Source organism: Trematomus bernacchii, unplaced genomic scaffold (genome assembly GCF_902827165.1).
Source record: "Trematomus bernacchii unplaced genomic scaffold, fTreBer1.1, whole genome shotgun sequence".
Classification (NCBI taxonomy): Eukaryota; Metazoa; Chordata; class Actinopteri; order Perciformes; family Nototheniidae; genus Trematomus; species Trematomus bernacchii.
The window spans coordinates 2872717-2892802 of NW_022987973.1; the positions used below are offsets into that span (position 1 = coordinate 2872717).

Sequence of the window (20086 nt, forward strand, 5' to 3'; positions counted from 1 at the left end):
TAGCTTTATAGCAGCCCTCTGTGAGCAGTAAACAGACGTCTACATTACTTTAAAACATCAGCAGGATGTTAAGACATGGCAGAGAGCCAGGAACATGTAAGAAGACCGCTAACCAACCTCAGCTTACACTCTCATCCATTGCATTTAAAGTGGACCTATCATGCTATATTTGAATAATATAGTGTAGGACCATACCTATATAAGGCATATTTATACTTTTTTTTTTTCAAAATACCAAACAGATCATGCATTTTAGCCATGCCTCATTTTGCTCAATTTGACATTTTTTATCCCTGTTTTAGCAAGGGCAGATTCTGTGAGAACAGCACCACCTACAGGCCTGGCATATGTACTACAGCGTCTCCAGCGCTTTCGAACGGCAATGGCCGTGGCTGTCTCCTCCTGATTGGTGGAGTTGGCCCAATAGCCGTAGCGCCACTGTCCTGACGTCAGGACAGTGTTCAAATCTGGATCAGTTTTTATCAGATCCATTGCAGCCCCTTTTTTAGAGATTTGGGTATGGAGGAAAATAGAGAGGGTTGTGTTTTCTGACACTTGGTGAGTTCCCTGGAACACCGGGGACACATATTCATGTATAAAAGACGTACAAAAGTGCATTTTGCATGATAGGTCCCCTTTAAACTAAAAGTGTATCATCTGATTCTGATTTCTGCAAAATCTAACACAGTGGAAATATATAAATAAAACATCTCTGCAAACAATCCGTCAACTTTTCATCCATCACGTCAATAAGCACACTACAGGTGTTCACACTTTGTCTAATCCAGTTTATTCTTTCTCAGTAAAAGAAACTGTTGGAAAGGGTAAGCATTAAGTAAAGCAATGGAAACAAAAATATAGAATTCTTCCACGTTCATCTTCCCATTTTATAACCACATTACAACCAAAAAAAAGAAAGCAGCTCTACACTTAAAAGTGAAAAGCAAAAAGGAGTTAAATAAGGTTTTCTTTAAAGATACAGAAAATTCATTCATTATGCATTTTCTCTTCATCCCTTCCATAGTCCACCAGGAAAACATTTGGAAAGTAATTATTTGCTGATTTGAACTTTCAGTACTCTGCTCGCCCTATCCTCCTCCTCCCTCTCTATAGCAAGAGAGAGGGAGGAGGGGAGACAGAGCGGCTGAAATAAGGAGAAATAGAGCAATCAATAAGGGGCGAGATGAGAAAGGAAAGTGAAAGGCAGGAGAAGGAGAACGCATGTGAGCTCATCATGCTGGCTGGAAATGAAAACATGGGGCATTGAAGTACTGAAAACCCAAGAACAGTCTTGTATCAAATCCCCTTCAAAATGTGGATAATTGAAGACAATATTAGAAACCTGAACTACATAACCATCACCCATCTTAAAACAGGAACCTCTGAGTGACGCTCTGCCAGCTCAGCTTCAGCCCAAACTCAAAGTGTACAGCAATGTGTGATCTTGCCCTCAATGTGAACCGCTGAGAACAAAAAACATAAAAGGTGTGCGAGTGTGTGTGTATTTGGAAAACTCTAAGATGTGTGGAAGTGTACAATGCAGACATTTCAGGTCCAGTCACGAATCACTTTAATATAAGACATGCCCTGTAAATGTGGTCTTCCTGTTTGTTTGTACACACCAGCACGTGTAAACCTCATGTTGCTGAAAACAGAAGACATGTCCTTATGTAAGAGGGAGGAAAGAGAGAAAGACTGAGACAAAAAGAGGAAGACAGAGGAAATCTGCGACAAATTAAGCCTCGATAAATCACATCCGAGCATTGAACACAGATCTGTGTGCGATCTCAGGACAACCAGCTCACTCCCACCACCATAATGTGTTTGAGTCCATCTCATAATGCAAGTCCTGAATATTGGAGTTACCGACGCGGTTTCATCGTCCACAGAGAAGAAACGTTTCCAGAGTAATCTTAAACCAAACAAAAGGAGTAAAAAGGTGTCTGTAGGGGAAGAGAGAGGGATGCAAGTCAGTGAGGGGAGGGTTTAATATCCTGATAACCTGAGGTGGATGATTAACAGGTCTTTCTAAAGGATTATGGGTAGTGGACGGCCAGGGGGTAAGACACTGACTTAAACCGAGTCTGGCTTGCTCGGTTTGCTTCACAAAGTCCATGCTTGGAGTACAAAGCAGCTCTGTCTGATTTTGAGGTAAAGAGCACAGCGCCATAGCAGAAGTGTACACAAATGGTAACAATCCTTTTTCCCGCCTTCTTTTCATTCTTTGTTGTTTTGTTTTCATTTTTTGAGGTAAAGAGTATAGTTATATAGTATAGAAACTGGCTTCTGGGACAAACACCTGTATAAAGCATTTCATTATCTTCTCATCATCCTTTTCTTCCTTCTTACTCTGCTCACACTTGAGTTGTCAGGAGTTGCAAAAAAGTGAAGAAATTGTATATTTCCTGTTGCTCTGTATTGTTCTGTCATTCCTGGGTTTGGATTTTCCAAAAGGCATCTTAGCAGCAGGGATATGATCAAGCAGAACAGAAACGAGTGTGGGTAACAGGAGCAATTAAAAAGAGCGAGCATAAATTAAAAGAAAAGTGTGGAGGTTTGTATCCAAAAAAACCTGCAAAAATGTTGATAAACAAAATGAGAAGAAAACTAAACTTTAAAATCAGATCCCTGTTGGTGCTAAGACACCGTCCGACCACGGAGACTCTTCCGAGGGAGCAGATCAGGAGCACTCCTCTCCGATGCGCTGGCAGGAGCGGCCCACCTTGCGGTCGAGCTTCACCATCTTCAGGACCGCCTCCTGGCGCCCCCGGCCCAGGTGGTCGAACAGACACTCGTGCTGCTCCGGGAGCCGGTGGAGCATACAGAAGACATAGCCTGCAGGGCGGGGCGGGGGGGCGGGCGGGGTGTAGGAGAGGGAGAGTGTTAATATGCTTAATGTCCATTTACTTTAACTTACTGAATTTTACTTACCGCAATAAACCGTATTTAATTTTGTCTTCATTTACATTATCTAATTTCATATTCTGTTCTTGTACATATCCCATATTCTATTGACTTTTTGCACTACTTTTTATTTTGTATTTTATTATTTTTGTTGCATTGTTGGAGGAGCTCAGGTCAGAAGAATGTCATTGCCATTTCTACACTGTAGCTTTGTGCATATGACAATAAAACCTTTGAATTGAAGAACGAGACACAGCATGCAGAATAGAGAGTAAGATATGTAGACAGTACATAAACCATGCATCTATACAAGAAGGCTATTTATTTGAACATATTGAAAAAACTGTAGTTAATACAAAACGTTAAAAAAACACAACCCTGTAAATGCAAATACAGGTTGATTTTGCAAGTCTTTTTCAATAGCCAAGGGCTGATAATATGTATTGCTTTGCAACCATTAAAGGTACTGTAACAAGACAAGACATATCATTGATAGCCTCCTCTTTTGACTCAGTTCCACAAAGCAGAGTACCCTTCATCTCTCTCATTGACTCCCTGTCTCTACTGTATCACTCTAAACAAAGGCTCTGCCGCTGTAGGAGGCTCGTTAAGCTCACAGAAGCTCGTTAGCTCACATCGTCTTAAATTCATTCATTAATACACATAATAACACTGCTGGCACTCAATGAGCGGTGATTAAAAGCCCAGTATGACAGCTGGTTGCTATGCAATTAAAAAACGATGTCATTACAGTGCACACAAATGGAGTGGAACGTTGTTTAACATTTCATGGTTTAAAAATGAATGCTAGGCACGGTCATAAACCAAGTAAGGGGTGGGCAACAGTCGAAATCTGAACTATTTGTTGCCTATTGCAATAAGTGTACAGAAAAATGCTTTGATGACAAATAATGATGATTCTTAAAGCACTTTTTTTTTAGCTGCCTGAAACTCATTTCCATTACATCATTTGTCTCAGAAGTAACTGCCCCCACAGAAAATAAACTTTCTTTAAAGGCACTGATAAGATATTTAGCACTCTTTAACTACAATATTTTCAAAAGTAAGGAAGAACAAACTGTGATTTTGTGATACCTCCATTAGAACTACTTATCAAACATTTAACACCATGGTCACTTCGGATGATTTATTTAACTGAACCAAGAATCCAGCCGAGTTGTAAAACATCAAGAGGAAATGTGGTGATCATTGGAATGGGATTTATACCTAAACTCATGTGTGTTCAGTGAGCTTCAAGTTTCCAAAGTTTTATTGCATAAAATCCAAGCTGTGTTAAATATTTATTCTACCTAAGGTGAAAATGAAGAAAAGCAATTTCATAAAAGTAGCTTAAGAATGCACACACACACACACAAATGCACACACACACACACACTGCAGAAAACTTTTAAACATAGTTATTGTAGGAAAGACATGAATTAATAAACGTGTTATGTAATTGAGCATTTTTTGTTGTTGTGTGATTACATTTGATAATGATTGAATGATAACTTACTCAATTTACAATGCATTCAAAATACCACAGCTTAATATCCCATACTGGAGTCAGATAAGCAACACAGTTTACTGTGAATTGTAGGGCTTTCCTTATTTTAGGACCATTGCAAAATGAAAGAAATGGAAAACTGCAATCTGCATGATCTAATGAGCTTTTTAAGTCTTTGTGCCCTCTCTGACATACTTACATCTAGTCAGATGAGTATTATAGTCACTGTGTAACAGCAGAAGTCACCGGCTGTGACAACATTGGATAAGATACTCCGCTCTATTTTTTCTCTCTCATTTATTATCTGAGAATCGTTCGTGCTTTCAACTCATTATCAGACCTTCTTGGCTTACGCTGAGAAACATTTTCCAGACCCATTAGCAAAGTAATCTGCAATTACCGCAATAGTCAGAAATCACTATAATTGCCACCATTTCCCCTTCAGTGTGTAAAAAGCATGTTTTCATTTTTTCCGTATTGGGCTATTAAGGATGGATGGCCCATGAATTAGGCAGCGCCTGGTGGAAAAAAAGGAAAGTCCATTTCCAATTTAGAAATGATTGCGTGGGTTTAAGCAGATGGTCTTTAAGAAGTGAAGAGTTGTGACTTTTTAAGTACTTTGATTTGTATGCAAACAAGTTGATTAGCAAGCCAAGTATTGCTTTCAACTGCATTAGTTTTCGTGGTAATTGGCTTATGTTTTATGTGCTATTTGGAACATTCAGGCTTTCTGTAATGCTCCCCTAAGGCTGGCAAAGGCACTCTGGTCATCGATGTTTCCATCAACAGACAAACACATGCTCAGGTAGGAGATGCATTTCATTGCACTGGATGTAAAATGAACAAACCTATAACCAAATTAACTAACATCTTTCATGTATTTGAAACAAAATAAAAAACAATAATAGCTACCAAATGCTCTTGTGTGTGAGTGGGCCTGTGTATGCAAGTGTATATATCAGATCATGAGTTAATATACGCGTTTTAAATGATGTGTTATACGTGTAGAGTTGTATCATCGTACCACAGCGACAGGAACCCAGCTCTTGCTGAACCAGCTCCAGTTTGGTTTGGCAGCGATGGCAACGTTTGCGGCTCCGCTGTTTGGAGCCACTGCGAGACGAGGTTGATGATGATGCAGACATAGATGACGATGAAGACTCCTCACCCTCTGGCACGTCCCCCACTCTTGCTCGCTTCTCGGGTGAAACATCGCTTTCTGACTCTGAGGCTAAGAGAAAAAGAGAAAACATGGCTGTTAGCTGCACGTGGAGCTCCATAACTGCAACTCTTAAATTATGTTTTGGATTAAGATTGGGCTGAAATGTGTCTACAATGCAAAAGTCTGTCACACAACATATTCACTACTGATAGATAGGGATGCTCCGATCGGCAATTTTGGGGCCTGATCGCCGATCCGATCGAGTGGGCGGGGCCTATGGGGATCTTCCATTTAAAGTGATGTTTAAAACTCAGTTAATGGGGCTCATTCACTGGCGCTTCTACAAACAACAACCAACATAATTATTACATTCAAATGAAGTACATTATTCAAGTTTACATTAACTTTGGATAATAACACGGGAGAAATTAGCGGAAGCCTCTCTTTTCCTCTCTCCCCCTCTCTCTCTCCTGACAGCCTGTCCCTATCCGTCTCATGCAGCTCACTGATCCAGTAATGAGTGACCCGACAGTGAAGAATAAATATATTTATAACTAGTTTAGCTTGTTCCAGAGGTAGAGAAAATAGCTAAGTGTGTTAGGTCTAACTCTTAATGTGTGTTCTGCTCCGCTCACCGGTCCGTCACAGCGGGTGGAGCTGCAGGATTTCTGCTTCACACACGTTGCATACCGCTATTTTATTGTAATTTTCGGACACTTAAAATACTGCCAGACTGGTGAAGCCATTTTGGCGAGCTTGTTTTGCCGTGCACAGAGAAAAGTGTCATGTATTTTACGTCATAATTTTACGTTATGCGATCGGCTCTCGCGATCGGCATTTTTAGAGAGCTCCAATCGATCGGCAGAGAGTGAGTATCGGCCGATATCGATCGGCGGCCGATCGATCGGAGCATCCCTACTGATAGAGAAAAGATGGTCTACTGAAGATTTGTGTAATAATGGCAACAGAAAATATCTATCTCTGGCAGAATATACGCTGTAAGTAATGTGTTAGAAATTGACCAATTGATGTCACCCCAGCATTACCATGTGGCAGTGTTAATCGAAACAGATTTAGACAAATGGATAGCTATGAAGAAATCTGTATTCTGTTGTGGAAAGATATAAAAGCATGTGAAGGTTAGTCGACCTCCAAGAGAATGTTTTAAATAATGAATCTAGCAATATAGTTACAGCCAAAGCTTTTTAACCTCTTATTAGACCCCTTACCCATATAATTATCTTAAAAAGCATTAATCTCCTGTGTGTCCGGGACAGCAGCTTTTAACCAGAATTTAAAGAGAGAGACACTGACGACCTTCATAAATAGGCTCCAAAAACTTCAATTTAATATAAACTAGGAGAGAACAGATGTTGGCACGTTGGGACAAAAACAAATCTTTATGTTAAATAAAAAGGTGCTTTGGAGATGAATGATTACCCTGCATTAAATTACATTCCACCTAGCACCTGAGACAGTGAGAGCGTGTGGCGAGGTTCCACTGGTCGGCTGGAATTTAAACTCAGCGTTTCTCATCAATCCTGTAGACTTTTTCTCTGGCCCGGCCGAATGCTGATCAGCGCTCAATAAATCTCTGAGAACTAGGCCAAGCTGAGCAGCCAGATCCCCCCCCAGCCCCCCCATCGATCCCTGTATGTGTGAGAGCATGTGTGTCGGTACATGTGCAAGTGCGTGTTGTGCACTGCCTCCTGTTATCCTACTAAATCTCCGTGGCCAATTTACACCAGGGGAAATGTCAACAAGTGGTTTTTTTTGTGTGCGTGTAAAATATTTGAACTATAAACTGATTTAATAGGGTAATAAGCTTGCACAAAGGTGTATGCAGGCTTTAAACTAAAATACCTTTAGATAGTCTCAGGCACATGGATGCGTGTGCTCACATGATCCGGCTGCATTAGACAAGGATCAGCATGTTCACACACCATCGCTGAGCTTTGCCTACTCTGCACTTGTCTTAAGGCATGTGCCAGTTTTTCACGTGTGTGAGTGCAGTAGGTTGTGTCACCCTAGGGTCAAAGCACAATAAAATATATGTACACTAGAAGAAAGTGTGCAGTGTATAAGGTTAGTTTAAAGAGGCCTTTGATGCTTTTGGGGCTTTTCCCTTTCTTGTAATATGTAATATAGGGCATGTAAATGGTCTGCAGAGGCTCAAATCCCACAGTTCCCTCCTGAGGGAGTTTCTCTCCCACACACTCCCCCCCCTGCTTGAAACACCTCGATTGAACTCCTTCGTTTACTTCCGCGACATAGTGACATGACTAAGTAATACTTGCGCTTCTATTGGCTAGCGCTCCAACACATTGTACGTGATAGGCTAAGGGGCGGGACATCTCTAATCACAATACAGCCGGCCAGCTAACCAATCAGAGCAGATTGGGCTCTGGTTTCAGACAGAGGGTGAAAAGAGGTGCTGCAGAACAAGCAGTATAAGAAAAATAAATATATTTTTGAACATTACAGCATGGAAACATGTCACAGTAGAGGCACAAAATACACATATGAACATTGAACCCTTTTTTAATTATTATTTCAGTTCAGCTCTCTGCATGCTCTATGTTTTAGCTCTCTCAGAAGTGTGTCATTGTGAGCTGGTTTCTCTTAAACAAAGACAAATATTTCTTAAATGTTTGGAAAATTGATCTTATTGTGGTGAAATGACAGTGACAACCATTGAGCTACATTGCTCCCATCTGTGTGACCTTTACAATTTGTATCTGTATTGTAAGTCTATTTTATATATGTACTGTATGTATATGTTTATATTAGGGCTGTCAGTCGATTAAAATATTTAATCGCGATTAATCGCATGATTGTCCATAGTTAATCGCGATTAATCGATGCTAACAACAACACGTAACGGCCCGTCCACACAGCAGCGTTAAAAAATCTTGGAACGCTTCTGCCCATTCACTTTGAATGGGGTGACGTCACTTTGCCTCACTTTTCGCCGAACTGCATTGTGGGCAGCAGAGCGGAGATTTTCAGGATTTTCAGGATTCAAAGTTGAGCAATGTTCAACTTTTGAAGCTGAGGTGGAAGCGTCAGCCAATCAAATCCCGTGTACGCAAATCTGACAGTTCAAGCGCTAGTCAATCAAACCGCGTGTATGCTGGGAGAGACATACCGCAGGTCATTTCCTCATATTCCAAAAAATGGAGGAGAAATTAGCGGTAGGGAATCACCCGGTGCTTTTATGACCAGTACCTACCGGGATATAAACCGGAGGAGCCAGGCATGGAGGGAGGTGGCAGAGACAGTGGTAGGTTTTCGCCTGTTTGGGGAGTTTATATCCAGTTTACTTCGGGCTTTTTTGCTTCGTATGTCGGGGGCGGGAGATTCATGTGATTGGTTGTTGGTGCCTTGCTCGCAAAACATTCCCAAGCTTCAGATACGCCCACCTCCAAGATTTTTTTAACGCTGCTGTGTGGACGGGCCGTAAGGTGTACCTCGCTCGCGAGTCGCGCCACACATACACACACCCTCCCGGTCCTCCCGATGGCCAGTCCGGGCCTGCCGGTGAGAGTGGAAGTGTGGTCTGCCACAAGCGGGCGGCAGGAGCGGGGCTGTCAGCATCAGCTTGTAGATGGTATTTTAAACTCGATGCGCTCTGAAACTACGGGGCGGCCGAGGACAAAAAATACACATGCATTAATCGCGTTAAAATAATTAGTGCCGTTAATTATTTTACGCGTTAACTTGACAGCCCTAGTTTATATATTTGTAGCCAACATTTACCCTAGTAAGCACTTGATTAGCTTTACACATTTTCACAGATACACTCTATTGCGTCCCCAATATCCTTCCCTCTGCTGGTTCCACTGGAAGTACAATTAACCTGGCTATTTCCGATCGATCCACTGGCGTTTATGCTAATGGTCCCCCAGTCCAATACCTTAAGTGGACATGGCAAGCAGGCAGTGAAAACACAATAATGGACATTGTGCCGCACCTACCTGACTCAAAGGAGCGTTTTGTTGGAGTGGAGAGTGAACTGAAGACTGTGTCTGTGCTCGATGCTTCTGAGAGAGAGAAACAGGGAGAAAAGGGAAAAGAAAAGGAGAAATGATGTGAAGAGAAAATAGAAGAAAAGAGAGGACATAGGAACATTAGTTTCTTACTTGTAAGACTTTGTTCATATCACAGATGTACAATAATATAAAATGTGTTCTGGCTTTATTGATTTAGAACAAGGCAATAAATAACTCAACAATAAATCATCTAAAGAAACAGATTCAATTGCAAACTGCATAAAAGTCCTGAAAATTTAAACTATGGAACCACGAACACCAAAAATAGAAGCAAAACAACGGTATAAAAACATGATACCTCTGACCGCCACTGATTGACAAATTAAGTTGAGTTGTTAGGTTACTCTAAAAAAGGGACACAGTTTATAATTGTTACAGCCAGAGGACAGAAATGCTTTTTCTTCTGTTGGTTGCCTGGATATTTTCTATAAAAACATGACTGGGTTGTGTGAAATCCTTAATAATGCCGTGAGCAATTTTGTTTTGTTGTTGACGTTTTTTACAGAGAATGTGATAGATAACTGTCAAGGACAGACACAGTTTGAATGTTATCAGATTAAAACAAGCAGAGGGACGGCTGACCTATTCTTTAATAGAGTTTAACTTGAAAAAAGAGTAAACACAAATTAATGTGTTTGTCAGGTTGAAAATTAATTATGATGAAGGTCATTTTCTAGCAAAAAATCAGCAACAATCACCTACTTTGTAAAAAGCCCCTGTTGTAACAGAGGACCCCGTTAGTATGGGCACATTTTTTTAGTACATTTATTTGGTAGCCACTTTATTGTCCTGTCCTGGAACGGCCTCCACAAATAACCTTGTCATTGTACAGCAATGACCGATGAACTGGCAATTGCAGGTGTCCTCTTAAAACCTTCACTTCTGAATGGATACCCTTTCCTATCATTCTCTCTATCTGTGCCATGAGGACAAATATAGCCGGAGCAGGGGCACTGCAGCTGCTGCTCGTAGAAACTGGTAGTTACACAGAAAGGTGCCCTGGACTGAAGCTACACTACTCTGGTTTGACCTTTAAAATGAAAGAATGTACATTAAAACACACTTCTAACTGTGGAAGCAAGTATTACAAACCAGAGAGATCGCATGACATAGACCTACAGTTCTACAGGAGTCCATAGTTTAAAATAAAAATGGAGGCCAAGATGCCCTTGTCCTAAACAATTTCAGATGAAAAGAGACATTTTATTCCTGTCAGATTACCTGCTGTCTTACCGTCCTGAGCGGGTAGAGATGCCGCTCCCGTCTCCTCTGGCGACGGGTCCTCTGATGCTTTCGGCATCGACATCAGTGTCTGACTAATGCTGCTGTTTGGTTCGTTACAGAAGACGTCTGCTTGGCTACTGGAGCTTGAGGAGGCCTTTGGGGCACAATCATTGTCTGGCTGTTTCTTCTGAATGTCTGTGAAAAAAAGTCAAATGATAAGACATTTGTGTGCCTCTCTGAAACATTTTTGAGTGCATCTATCAGATATGGGGTATGGATTGTTTATTTATTTGTGCAGCAGATCAGTGAAGTGTGGCATATGGGGAACTCGGGGGCACCTTTCAATTTCATTTCAATATTCGAAATATTGAATTAACTATAGCAAACTGAGTAAGACGGGACAAAATATTCTGATGTGACTTGAGCTAAGACCGACATGAAAATGTTTCAAAGAGTATTGAATTAGTTAGAACATAACACTCCACTTTCTCTCTCAGACTTTCTACACTTTTCAAGGTCTTTTGGGAACATCTACAGTGGAAAAGGTTGTTGACCCCCTCCACGGCACACACATTAGACACAGAATAAGGCGACCAAACAAGCAAACAGTAAAATAAGTACATACCTGAAAAGCATTTTGAGCAGAGATTCTTAGTTTTGCTTGACCTGAGAAAAAGAGCAGAGGGGAAAACAAATGTGTTAATCACAAAGCTTGTATAAGATTTCCAAAAAACTTCAGAGCAGGATGCAAAAAAAATGCATTATGCCTTTTGCTGGTGGGTTTTCACACAGCAAGAGTAACATGTTTCAACTTCGAGGCTCAGACTTCATTTTTCATTCGGGATCTTGGAAGGGAAATCCAAGATGAAGGGTGTGATCCAGGCTAGTGTTAAATTATTCACTGAATCCAAAGCTGCCATGCTATGTATGAGGTTGTCATGGTCTAAGCAGCTACTGGCTTAAAGGCTAGGTATGACTTTTCTGCAAATCTTATACCAAACAGGAATATCAAATAAAAAAACTCAGTTTACATATTAAACACTATACAGTTATTTCACCGTTTTCTAAGTTGTACGCAGTGAACACAGTTATTACAGATTAGATATACAGCAATCACTTTGAACCAAGATCAAGCACCTTTCAATATTAACATTCAATCAGATGAGTCTCATTGTTTGTTCAAACAGGCTCACAAATGCTTTCTCTAAATGTGAGAGTCATAGTAAACTAGTGTTTAGTGAAGAATGACTAGCATCGACATTTTATAGCAGGAAAATAGTGTACGTATATTTATCAGGTTGCAAAAACAACACCCATGAACCTATAATCACTACATCTGTGGAGTGTTTGCTGGTAGGTAAGTGAAGCTAACAAACCTGATAAACCAGAGCTTTGCGTTTGAACTTTTCAAAACGCAGACTCGTTGGAGACCATGTTTTCTCGACTCTTTGTGCCCCCGCTTGTAACCTTACAATGAGTTGAATTAAAATCACATGTTTCTACATGTTTTACTGTAGTATAGGAATTAGTAGTAGTGAATATACTGTCTACAATAAGTCAACAGTTATCAGTAATATTAAGAATATTCGGTTGTCTCTGTATCATAGGCAATGATTCTATACTCTTAATACTTTTAAATCCAGACTAAAAACGTATCTTGTTGCCGCTGCGTTTGAGTGAGCTGTTTATATCCACACTGCAGTATGGCTTTTATTCATGTTTTTTATACCTGTTGTGTTTATTTTATTATCTTTGGTTTTTATGCCTGTTTTTAAATGCCATTTTATAATGTGTATCTGCTGTATTTATTCTTAAATGTCTTTTATTTTAATTTGTAAAGCACTTTGAATTAGCGTGTGCTGAAAGGTGCTATATAAATAAACTTGCCTTGCCTTGCCTATACAATGTAGAGTAGCGTAGTGTCTGAAAATATCAGTATGGTGGGACAAGTTGGTTCAGTTTTGCAACAAACAGTTGTTCTCTCACAGAAATGTGTGGCTTTTCGCATGTGTGTTGGCTGATATGAAAACTACTTAGCTGGTCTAAAGGAAGTAAGAGGTAGAAATGGAGAAAAATGCCCAAATTCCTTAACTTAGGATCCAATGTATGGATTGAGATATTTTGTATAAAATATGTTGTTTGATGACTGATCACTGAAGCCTTGCTGATTCCAGCAGCACAGCTCTATTACAACAGATGGCTCTTTCTTCTGACAGGGCTCCTCTCTTTGCCTCTGCAGCCCTCGTCCTTACTGTCTGTGCATTGAGCGTGACGGTCGCTGCCATCAGTCACATTCTATTTATTTTGGGTGCTTCGTTGCACACCGTTGTCCTCATTTCTAAATGTAGGGTCAGCTGCAGCCAACCTGAGGGCTGTCTGTCACTCTGCCGGTGTGTGGTCTTGAGTATAAAAGAGAAAGTAGAAAGCAAGAAGAAAGGGTAGAAGAGAATCCTCATCATGGGACTCGATCAGGGAGGAAGTTGGTACTGAGTAAACAAAGTCATATCCTGTTGCCAATCCGATCCTTATAAATCAGACGTAATCAAATCACAGGTTAATTAATGAACTAGACGGGTGAGAAAGGATGAGGAAAGATACATGCAGGAAAGAAACTGCTGAGTGAAGTTTGCACAATCAGTGAATCTCAGAGTTGGCCCACTGCTGTTACTAATGACAATCTCTGATTGGAACATAAAGGAAGATGGGCTCCGTTGCCTTGGTGATGCAGTTGAGTGACAGAAAGGAGCATGGCTTGAGTGGGAGTTAAATGTTTTGAGGGAATTAAGTTCAACTAAATTCATCTGACATGAGCAGTAAAAGTACAAAATAACTTTAGAAGTACAGATATAAGTCTATTAAGAGAGCATTCACAGTCATTTGGTCGCCCACACACATGGCTGACAGTGATATGAAATCTGAGATCTATGAAATAAAATAACAACAGTAGTGATCAGCTCTATTATATATTACAAGGGATGAACACATCAGGTTTTGGTCCCTCAATAAAAAAGGCAGCACAAGTGAGTCCATCAAGGATGCAAAACAGCTAGATGTTGTTAATGAAAACCAATTAATTCAATACTAAGCAGTTTTGTTGTGAATAACAATGTCAGGCTTAGTAATAAACTAATTGATAATGGAATTGCTTGACTAATCCATCAATTCCCCACTGCATTTACAGTAAAAATCTTTGTTACTGTTCAGCGCCATACATATTCTGCACTAATGTGAAATCCTTACAATAGTTTGGCCCTGTATTAGTATGGATTTAAGAAACAAACGTCTTTCTCATGTATCCAACACAGCACATTTCAAACAGGAGACACAGCACATTACAGAAAGTATATTTTGTCAATATCACGAGTGGATTTGTTAGCTTGAACAGATGTTGCTAGAAAGTTATACAGATATAACTAACCCTTTAAGATCTCTAGGCCATTGCCACCAATGTTATATTGTACATTATTAAACATAACTACTTTATGCCGAATTTGAATTATTTTAGCTTTATCTTAGGTTTTGTAACCCCCGTATTGGCCAAAATCTAACAGTAGCAACAAACAGAAACTGTGTATTTAGCCATGGGGGATGTTTGTTGTTGTATTGGTTCATGGAGGAGATTACAGCCCCATGTGTAATTTACTTTGTGGGACAAGTTGTAGGCAAGCTACACAGACACATACACAAAACTAACAGAGACCCAGACAGTCTACACCTGCAGGGAAAAGGAACATAACACTGATAACACTGAAAACTAGCACAAGCAGATCTTAAAGAACTAGGCTTCCCTCTGATACACATCATCCTATCTGCCAAAAAGAATCATCTTCACATCCATCAAATAAGACATCTAAAAAAGGCATTTAATGAACTTGCTTTTTGGTTCATTTTAAAAGCCACAATCTACAGGTCTTCCAAATGTGCTATAACCCACATTTTGCAAAAGCACTCTGCAGTAAGATCATCATTAAAAGAAAGTTGCTGATTCCATATTTAACAAAGGGATACATAAACATGTCCTTCCCCTATCTTTTTTGCTTCCTCTTTTAAAGATCACTTTGAGACATTCAAGCCTTCTGTGCTAAGGGAGAAATAACAAAAGGTAGAACAAGCATTAATCTCTTGCTAAATGTCAAATGATATTGTCTATTAGCTACAGAGCACCAATCACAGACACACATGGTGTACTTGAATGTGCCTCTTCAAACAAGTTTGAGGCGGAAAAAAACATGTGGAAGTTAAAAAGTCAAAAAGTGTGCCTGATGCTATAAAACAACCTGAAGGAAGTTGTTCTTCAAATGTAGTCATACATCATGCTGACAAGTCTTGAGCTTGCAAAGCAACTCACAGGTGATTCCAGCCAATTCCCATTTTTTCCCGTCCTAAATCCAATGACATAACGTAATAGTCCTCCAGTCCTATGGGTGATCCAAGGACACACAAACACTTTTTTTAACCACAAAGCCTGAGAAGGAAAACATCTAACTTAGGAAATGGATTTCTAAACAAAATCCATCAAACCCATAACAGGGCTGCCCCATTTCAAAGGCCTATGCCTGCAGAAGTGTGAGAAATCTAACTTTATTTTGCCCAAATTTGGCAGGCACCCCTAAATTCCACATTCCATTGTGATTTGTTATGAGACAGCCTGTCAATTAATCAAATCAGAAAATATCATGTGACCACACATACTGTAACAACCAGAAATGTAAACAACATTATTTATCTAATGTCATTCAATGTTGGGTGTTTGCAGTGAGTTGTATACACCTTTGTGCAGTACCGACTTACTAAACAGTGACAATCAAAACTGTGACTATGAAAATCTTAAATGTCAGGAGACACCTGACTGGCACCCCAAAAGGAAATCAATAGACCTACAAAAGTAAGACAAACTGTCACAATACGTATAAGGAATGTGTTCAGGTGCTCATTAATTACTGGTAAATGTTTCACTTTGAGAGGATCGTTGACGTGTTCCCACAAGTGCAACATTGTGTGGATATATTAAACATTAGCCTGGTACACTGTTTGACAATTCTTGTCGTTAAGAGACACAACTTGAACTGAATCTTTTACTCTTCAAACTTCGCCCAGGTTTCCAGGGTCAGTGTTGATCATAAACGTTTAAATGTTTAACTTAATGTGTTGATGTATGACTGCAGCATAAGTACAGAAGGAGCAGTTTGGCCCTCATATACTCTGAAGCAAGGTGGTAACTAAAAACAATTGACATTATCAGTAAGTCTGCAGATTATGTATTTAATTTATTAATTTCCTGGTCTTTTGAACATTAATAGATTGAGAAAAAGTGGAAGTTATCTTCTTATGAAAATATCTTATCTTCAGTCCAAAACCCAGATATTTAGAGATCAAGAAAAAAAGTGTTTTACATTTAGGAAAGTACAATCAATATACTTTTGCCTAAATTTAAAATAATGAATATATAAAACAATGGCTGCACATAAATGTTTTTCTCCAGATCAGCACATTTAAGTCAATTTATCGGTCAAGGTTTTGTTTTTGGTTGCTCTAGTCTAGAGAAAATGAACACATACTCAGTGGAAAGCACCTCCAATGCCAATACAGAAGTGGACCTGTTTCTTATCATCAATGAGGGAGGTGCATTTTAGGATCAGGCTTGACTTTCAGGCAACACTATAACTGATAGCAGCTCTGATAAATGAGGTTAACATTTTCATTTTAACAAATAATCTGACGCATAGTCTACAATGTGAGTGACACATCATTAACTAACAACTTAATTCAAACAACACTAACAACAACTGCATGAGCATTTATTCTGCACGTGATGCGGTAAATGCTGGGTACAAATAAATCAAAAGGACAAATAAGACTGATATTATATTAAGAACGGTAGTGAGAGAAAATTGTATTATCAGTGTCAATATCACACATGTTACCTTCTGTCTACAACATAGCAGATTTGCTCAAAACGGTTGCAAATATTAGGGGAAATAAAATGGTCTTTTGTAAATGTGAATGATGTTTAATAAAGAAAAGATGAGCCAATAGAGTACATTCATCCAAATATACTTTAAATACCAAAAGGGAAAGTACTCCTTATACGTAATATATTTTCCCAAGAGCCATCATTGCACTGAACTCCTGAACTCATACCCCTTAATCATCCGCCATGTGCAATAAACGTGACTCTGTACATATATACATATATATCATTATTATAATATATATATTTTGAGTTACTGAGTTACTATTATATCATAGCTAGATAATGTAGAGCTAATTTGAATAACTGTATAGGCCTACTGTTACAGGATATTTTAACCTATAAATATTTGTCAAAGTGTATTTCATAATTGATTTACATTTCTATATTAGCTTATAATCTAAATAGTAACTAGTAATTTAGCTGTCAAGTAATGTACTGGAGTAAAAAGTACAATATTGGCTTCTAAAGTGGAGTAGAGATAGAGAGTAGCATAAACGGAGAATACTCAGGTAAAGTACAAGTACGTCCAAATTGTACTATGTACAGTACTTAAGTGAATGTACTTTGTTGCTATCCACCACTGCCTGGTATCCACCCAGGTCCAGTTTATGGATTAACTGAGCTGTCTTCTGTGCTGTCTGCTTCATGTATTACCTTAATATCAGTTTATTAAACAGTTTATTAGCTTTGTCACACATGGCATATTACCTGAGGAGCTTATTCCACACCTAGCCTGCTTTGTACCTCTTTAGGGGAAGGTTACCGAGGCAGCTGGTGTTAGCAGCTAGCAGTTAATGCTACAAAACAATGGGGAGGGGGTACTAACAAGAAAAGCAGCTCATCCCTGTTTGAGCTGCTAATGCTAGTGGCTAGCGACTCTGCTAGCAGTTGACAGACGAAAAAAAGCATTTGCTAGAAAGACATTTGATGTGTATATGTGCTTACCCCCAGAAACCACAGTGGCATCGCGGGGGAATCACGTTAACGTTACTCGGAGGCTTGCTGCCCTCGCGCCCCGTGTCCCCCATATCAGTCTTCCGCGTGAGGCTCTCCGCGTAGCAGGTGAATCCGAGGATGGAGTGAGGGCCTTTGCGTTCAGATCCCCCTGTCTTTGACACGTACAGAGGCAATACCCCGGCCAGATTGTCCTTCAGATATGTTCACTAGACGGGGAACGATTTGCCGACACGAGCGGCCACTGCCTCCGTTAGATTATAACAGTTTAAATCGACGGTGAAACATTGGAGTCGCCGAAGCCAACGACAGGCAGAGCCACCGGGGAATCCTGGGCCGATCAGCTGGAGTGAGGAGGGAACCACTGCCGGAGAGGGGGGCTGTGTCGGTAACTGCACAGTTAAAAGATAAATAACGGGACAGAGATTAACAAAATAATACAGTTTAAATGATTTTAGATATTATACAGGGTTAAGTGTATCTTAGATTCCGTAAAGGTGTAATCATGATAATTACTTTAGCTAACTTGGTATGATCCGTACACAACTATCTTCCTACAACTAGAAAGCCCACAACTCCGTGGTACAGCATTCAGTACTGTAAGCAGGCATACATTTAAAGAAGCATAAGATCACATTTCTATTTGTAGCCTACTTCTTAATGGATAACACTTTCTCATATATGCTATTGTTAAACTGGAACCATCATTTAGTAGTAATAACATTCCAGCTTTGTCATTACTGATGACCGGTGCTTTAAATAACATTTTTTGCTGCTAGCTTGAAGCGGATTTATAGTGAACATTTTTGTATCGTAATTCTGACATGTCACAATGCACATGTGACATGCATAACAAAGTTTAATATGGAGCATTTCTATTAAACGATTTACAGTAAGTAAATGATAACACTGAAAACTTGCACAACACACCTGACCAGTCTAGAGACACAACATGCTGCTGCATGGTGTGTTGTATCTCTTTGTATTCATTGTGTGGCTCTAACTGGTTTGTGTGTCTCTTTTAAGTCATTTTGCATCTCTGTGGTGGTTAACATCTCTAATTTTTAGTAATTTATTGAGATGCAAACTACTACATAGTATTTTTAAACTCTTCCTAGTAATTTGTGTGTCTATGTGGTCCTATCTTGTGGAAGTTTGCAAGGTTCAAGGTTCAAGGTTCTTTATTTGTCATACGAACATAGCTACAGAGTAGTTATGTCGATGAAAATCTTAGGTCACAGGCTTCTCCAACAGTGCAACACAATAATACAGAAAAATAGAAAAATATAGTGCAAGTAAATATTAAAAAGTAAATACAAAAAGAAAAATAGTTTAAAAAAAGTGAAATAGTGAAATAAGAATCTATATGCAAGCTATTGGAATAATATATTAGATAAATAGATAGATAATTACTAAGTAGCAGATGAATGTTATGGATGTTGTTTCAACAGTTCAGGTGTTTAACAGTCTTATTGCCTGTGGGATGAAACTGTCTCTGAATCTGGTGGTTTTTGTCCGGATGCTGCGGTAACGCCTGCCAGACGGCAGCAGACTGAACAGTTTGTGGCTGGGGTGATGGGGGTCTTTTATAATCCGGAGGGATTTCTTCCTGAGCCGCTGGGAGTATAGGTCCTCCATGGATGGCAGCTCCGTCCTGGTGATGTTCTGTGCAAGTTGCAGAGTATCCTGGAGTCCATGTTGAACCTCCTCAGCCTGCGGAGGAAGAAGAGCCGCTGTCAAGCTTTTTTTGGTGATGGTGGTGGTGTGAAGAGTCCATGTCAGGTCCTCAGTGATGTGGACCCCAAGGAACCTGAAGCTGCTGATTCTCTCCACCGTAGTCCCATTAGCCGCGTTCACACCGGAGTACTTTTCACCGTACTTTTCGCGTTTAGTTCCGTTAGTATTAGTATTTAGCACTAAGTGCCGGCACTAAATACGGCAAAGTACTTGGTGTGAACACGCCTATTGATGGCGATGGGGGCGTGTCCCTCTCTCTGCTGCTTCCTGTAATCCACAATCAGCTCCTTTGTTTTTCTGACGTTGAGATGGAGGTTGTTATCCTGGCACCAAGATGTCAGGTTTTCGACCTCCTCTCTGTACGCCGTCTCGTCGTTGTCTGTGATCTGGCCGATGACAGTCGTGTCGTCAGCAAACTTCACGATGGTGTTGGAGCTGTGTATTTCCACGCAGTCGTGAGTGAACAGGGAGTAGAGGAGAGGGCTGAGCACGCAGCCTTGAGGAGCTCCGGTGTTGAGGATCAGGGTGGAGGATGTGATGTTTCCCATCCACACTGCCTGGGGTCTGCCCGT

The 20086-nt window shown here is 40.0% G+C and overlaps 1 protein-coding gene across 2 annotated transcripts; it reads right to left on the bottom strand.

The window, feature by feature from the left end:
- Positions 1–767: 767 nt before the first annotated feature.
- LOC117471518 (AN1-type zinc finger protein 3-like) lies at positions 768–18131 on the bottom strand. 2 transcript variants are annotated; one of them, XM_034116601.1, is made up of 6 exons: positions 17769–18131; positions 11475–11515; positions 10859–11044; positions 9551–9616; positions 5436–5642; positions 768–2835 (listed from the first exon to the last, which is right to left on the bottom strand). In XM_034116601.1, exons 1-6 carry the CDS (start codon positions 17849–17851, stop codon positions 2681–2683), a joined length of 738 nt encoding a protein of 245 aa, XP_033972492.1. In that variant the 5' UTR covers positions 17852–18131; the 3' UTR covers positions 768–2680. The 2 variants fall into 2 exon arrangements, with proteins under 2 accessions (XP_033972492.1, XP_033972490.1); XM_034116599.1 differs by having other exon boundaries at positions 10847–11044.
- Positions 18132–20086: the final 1955 nt, after the last annotated feature.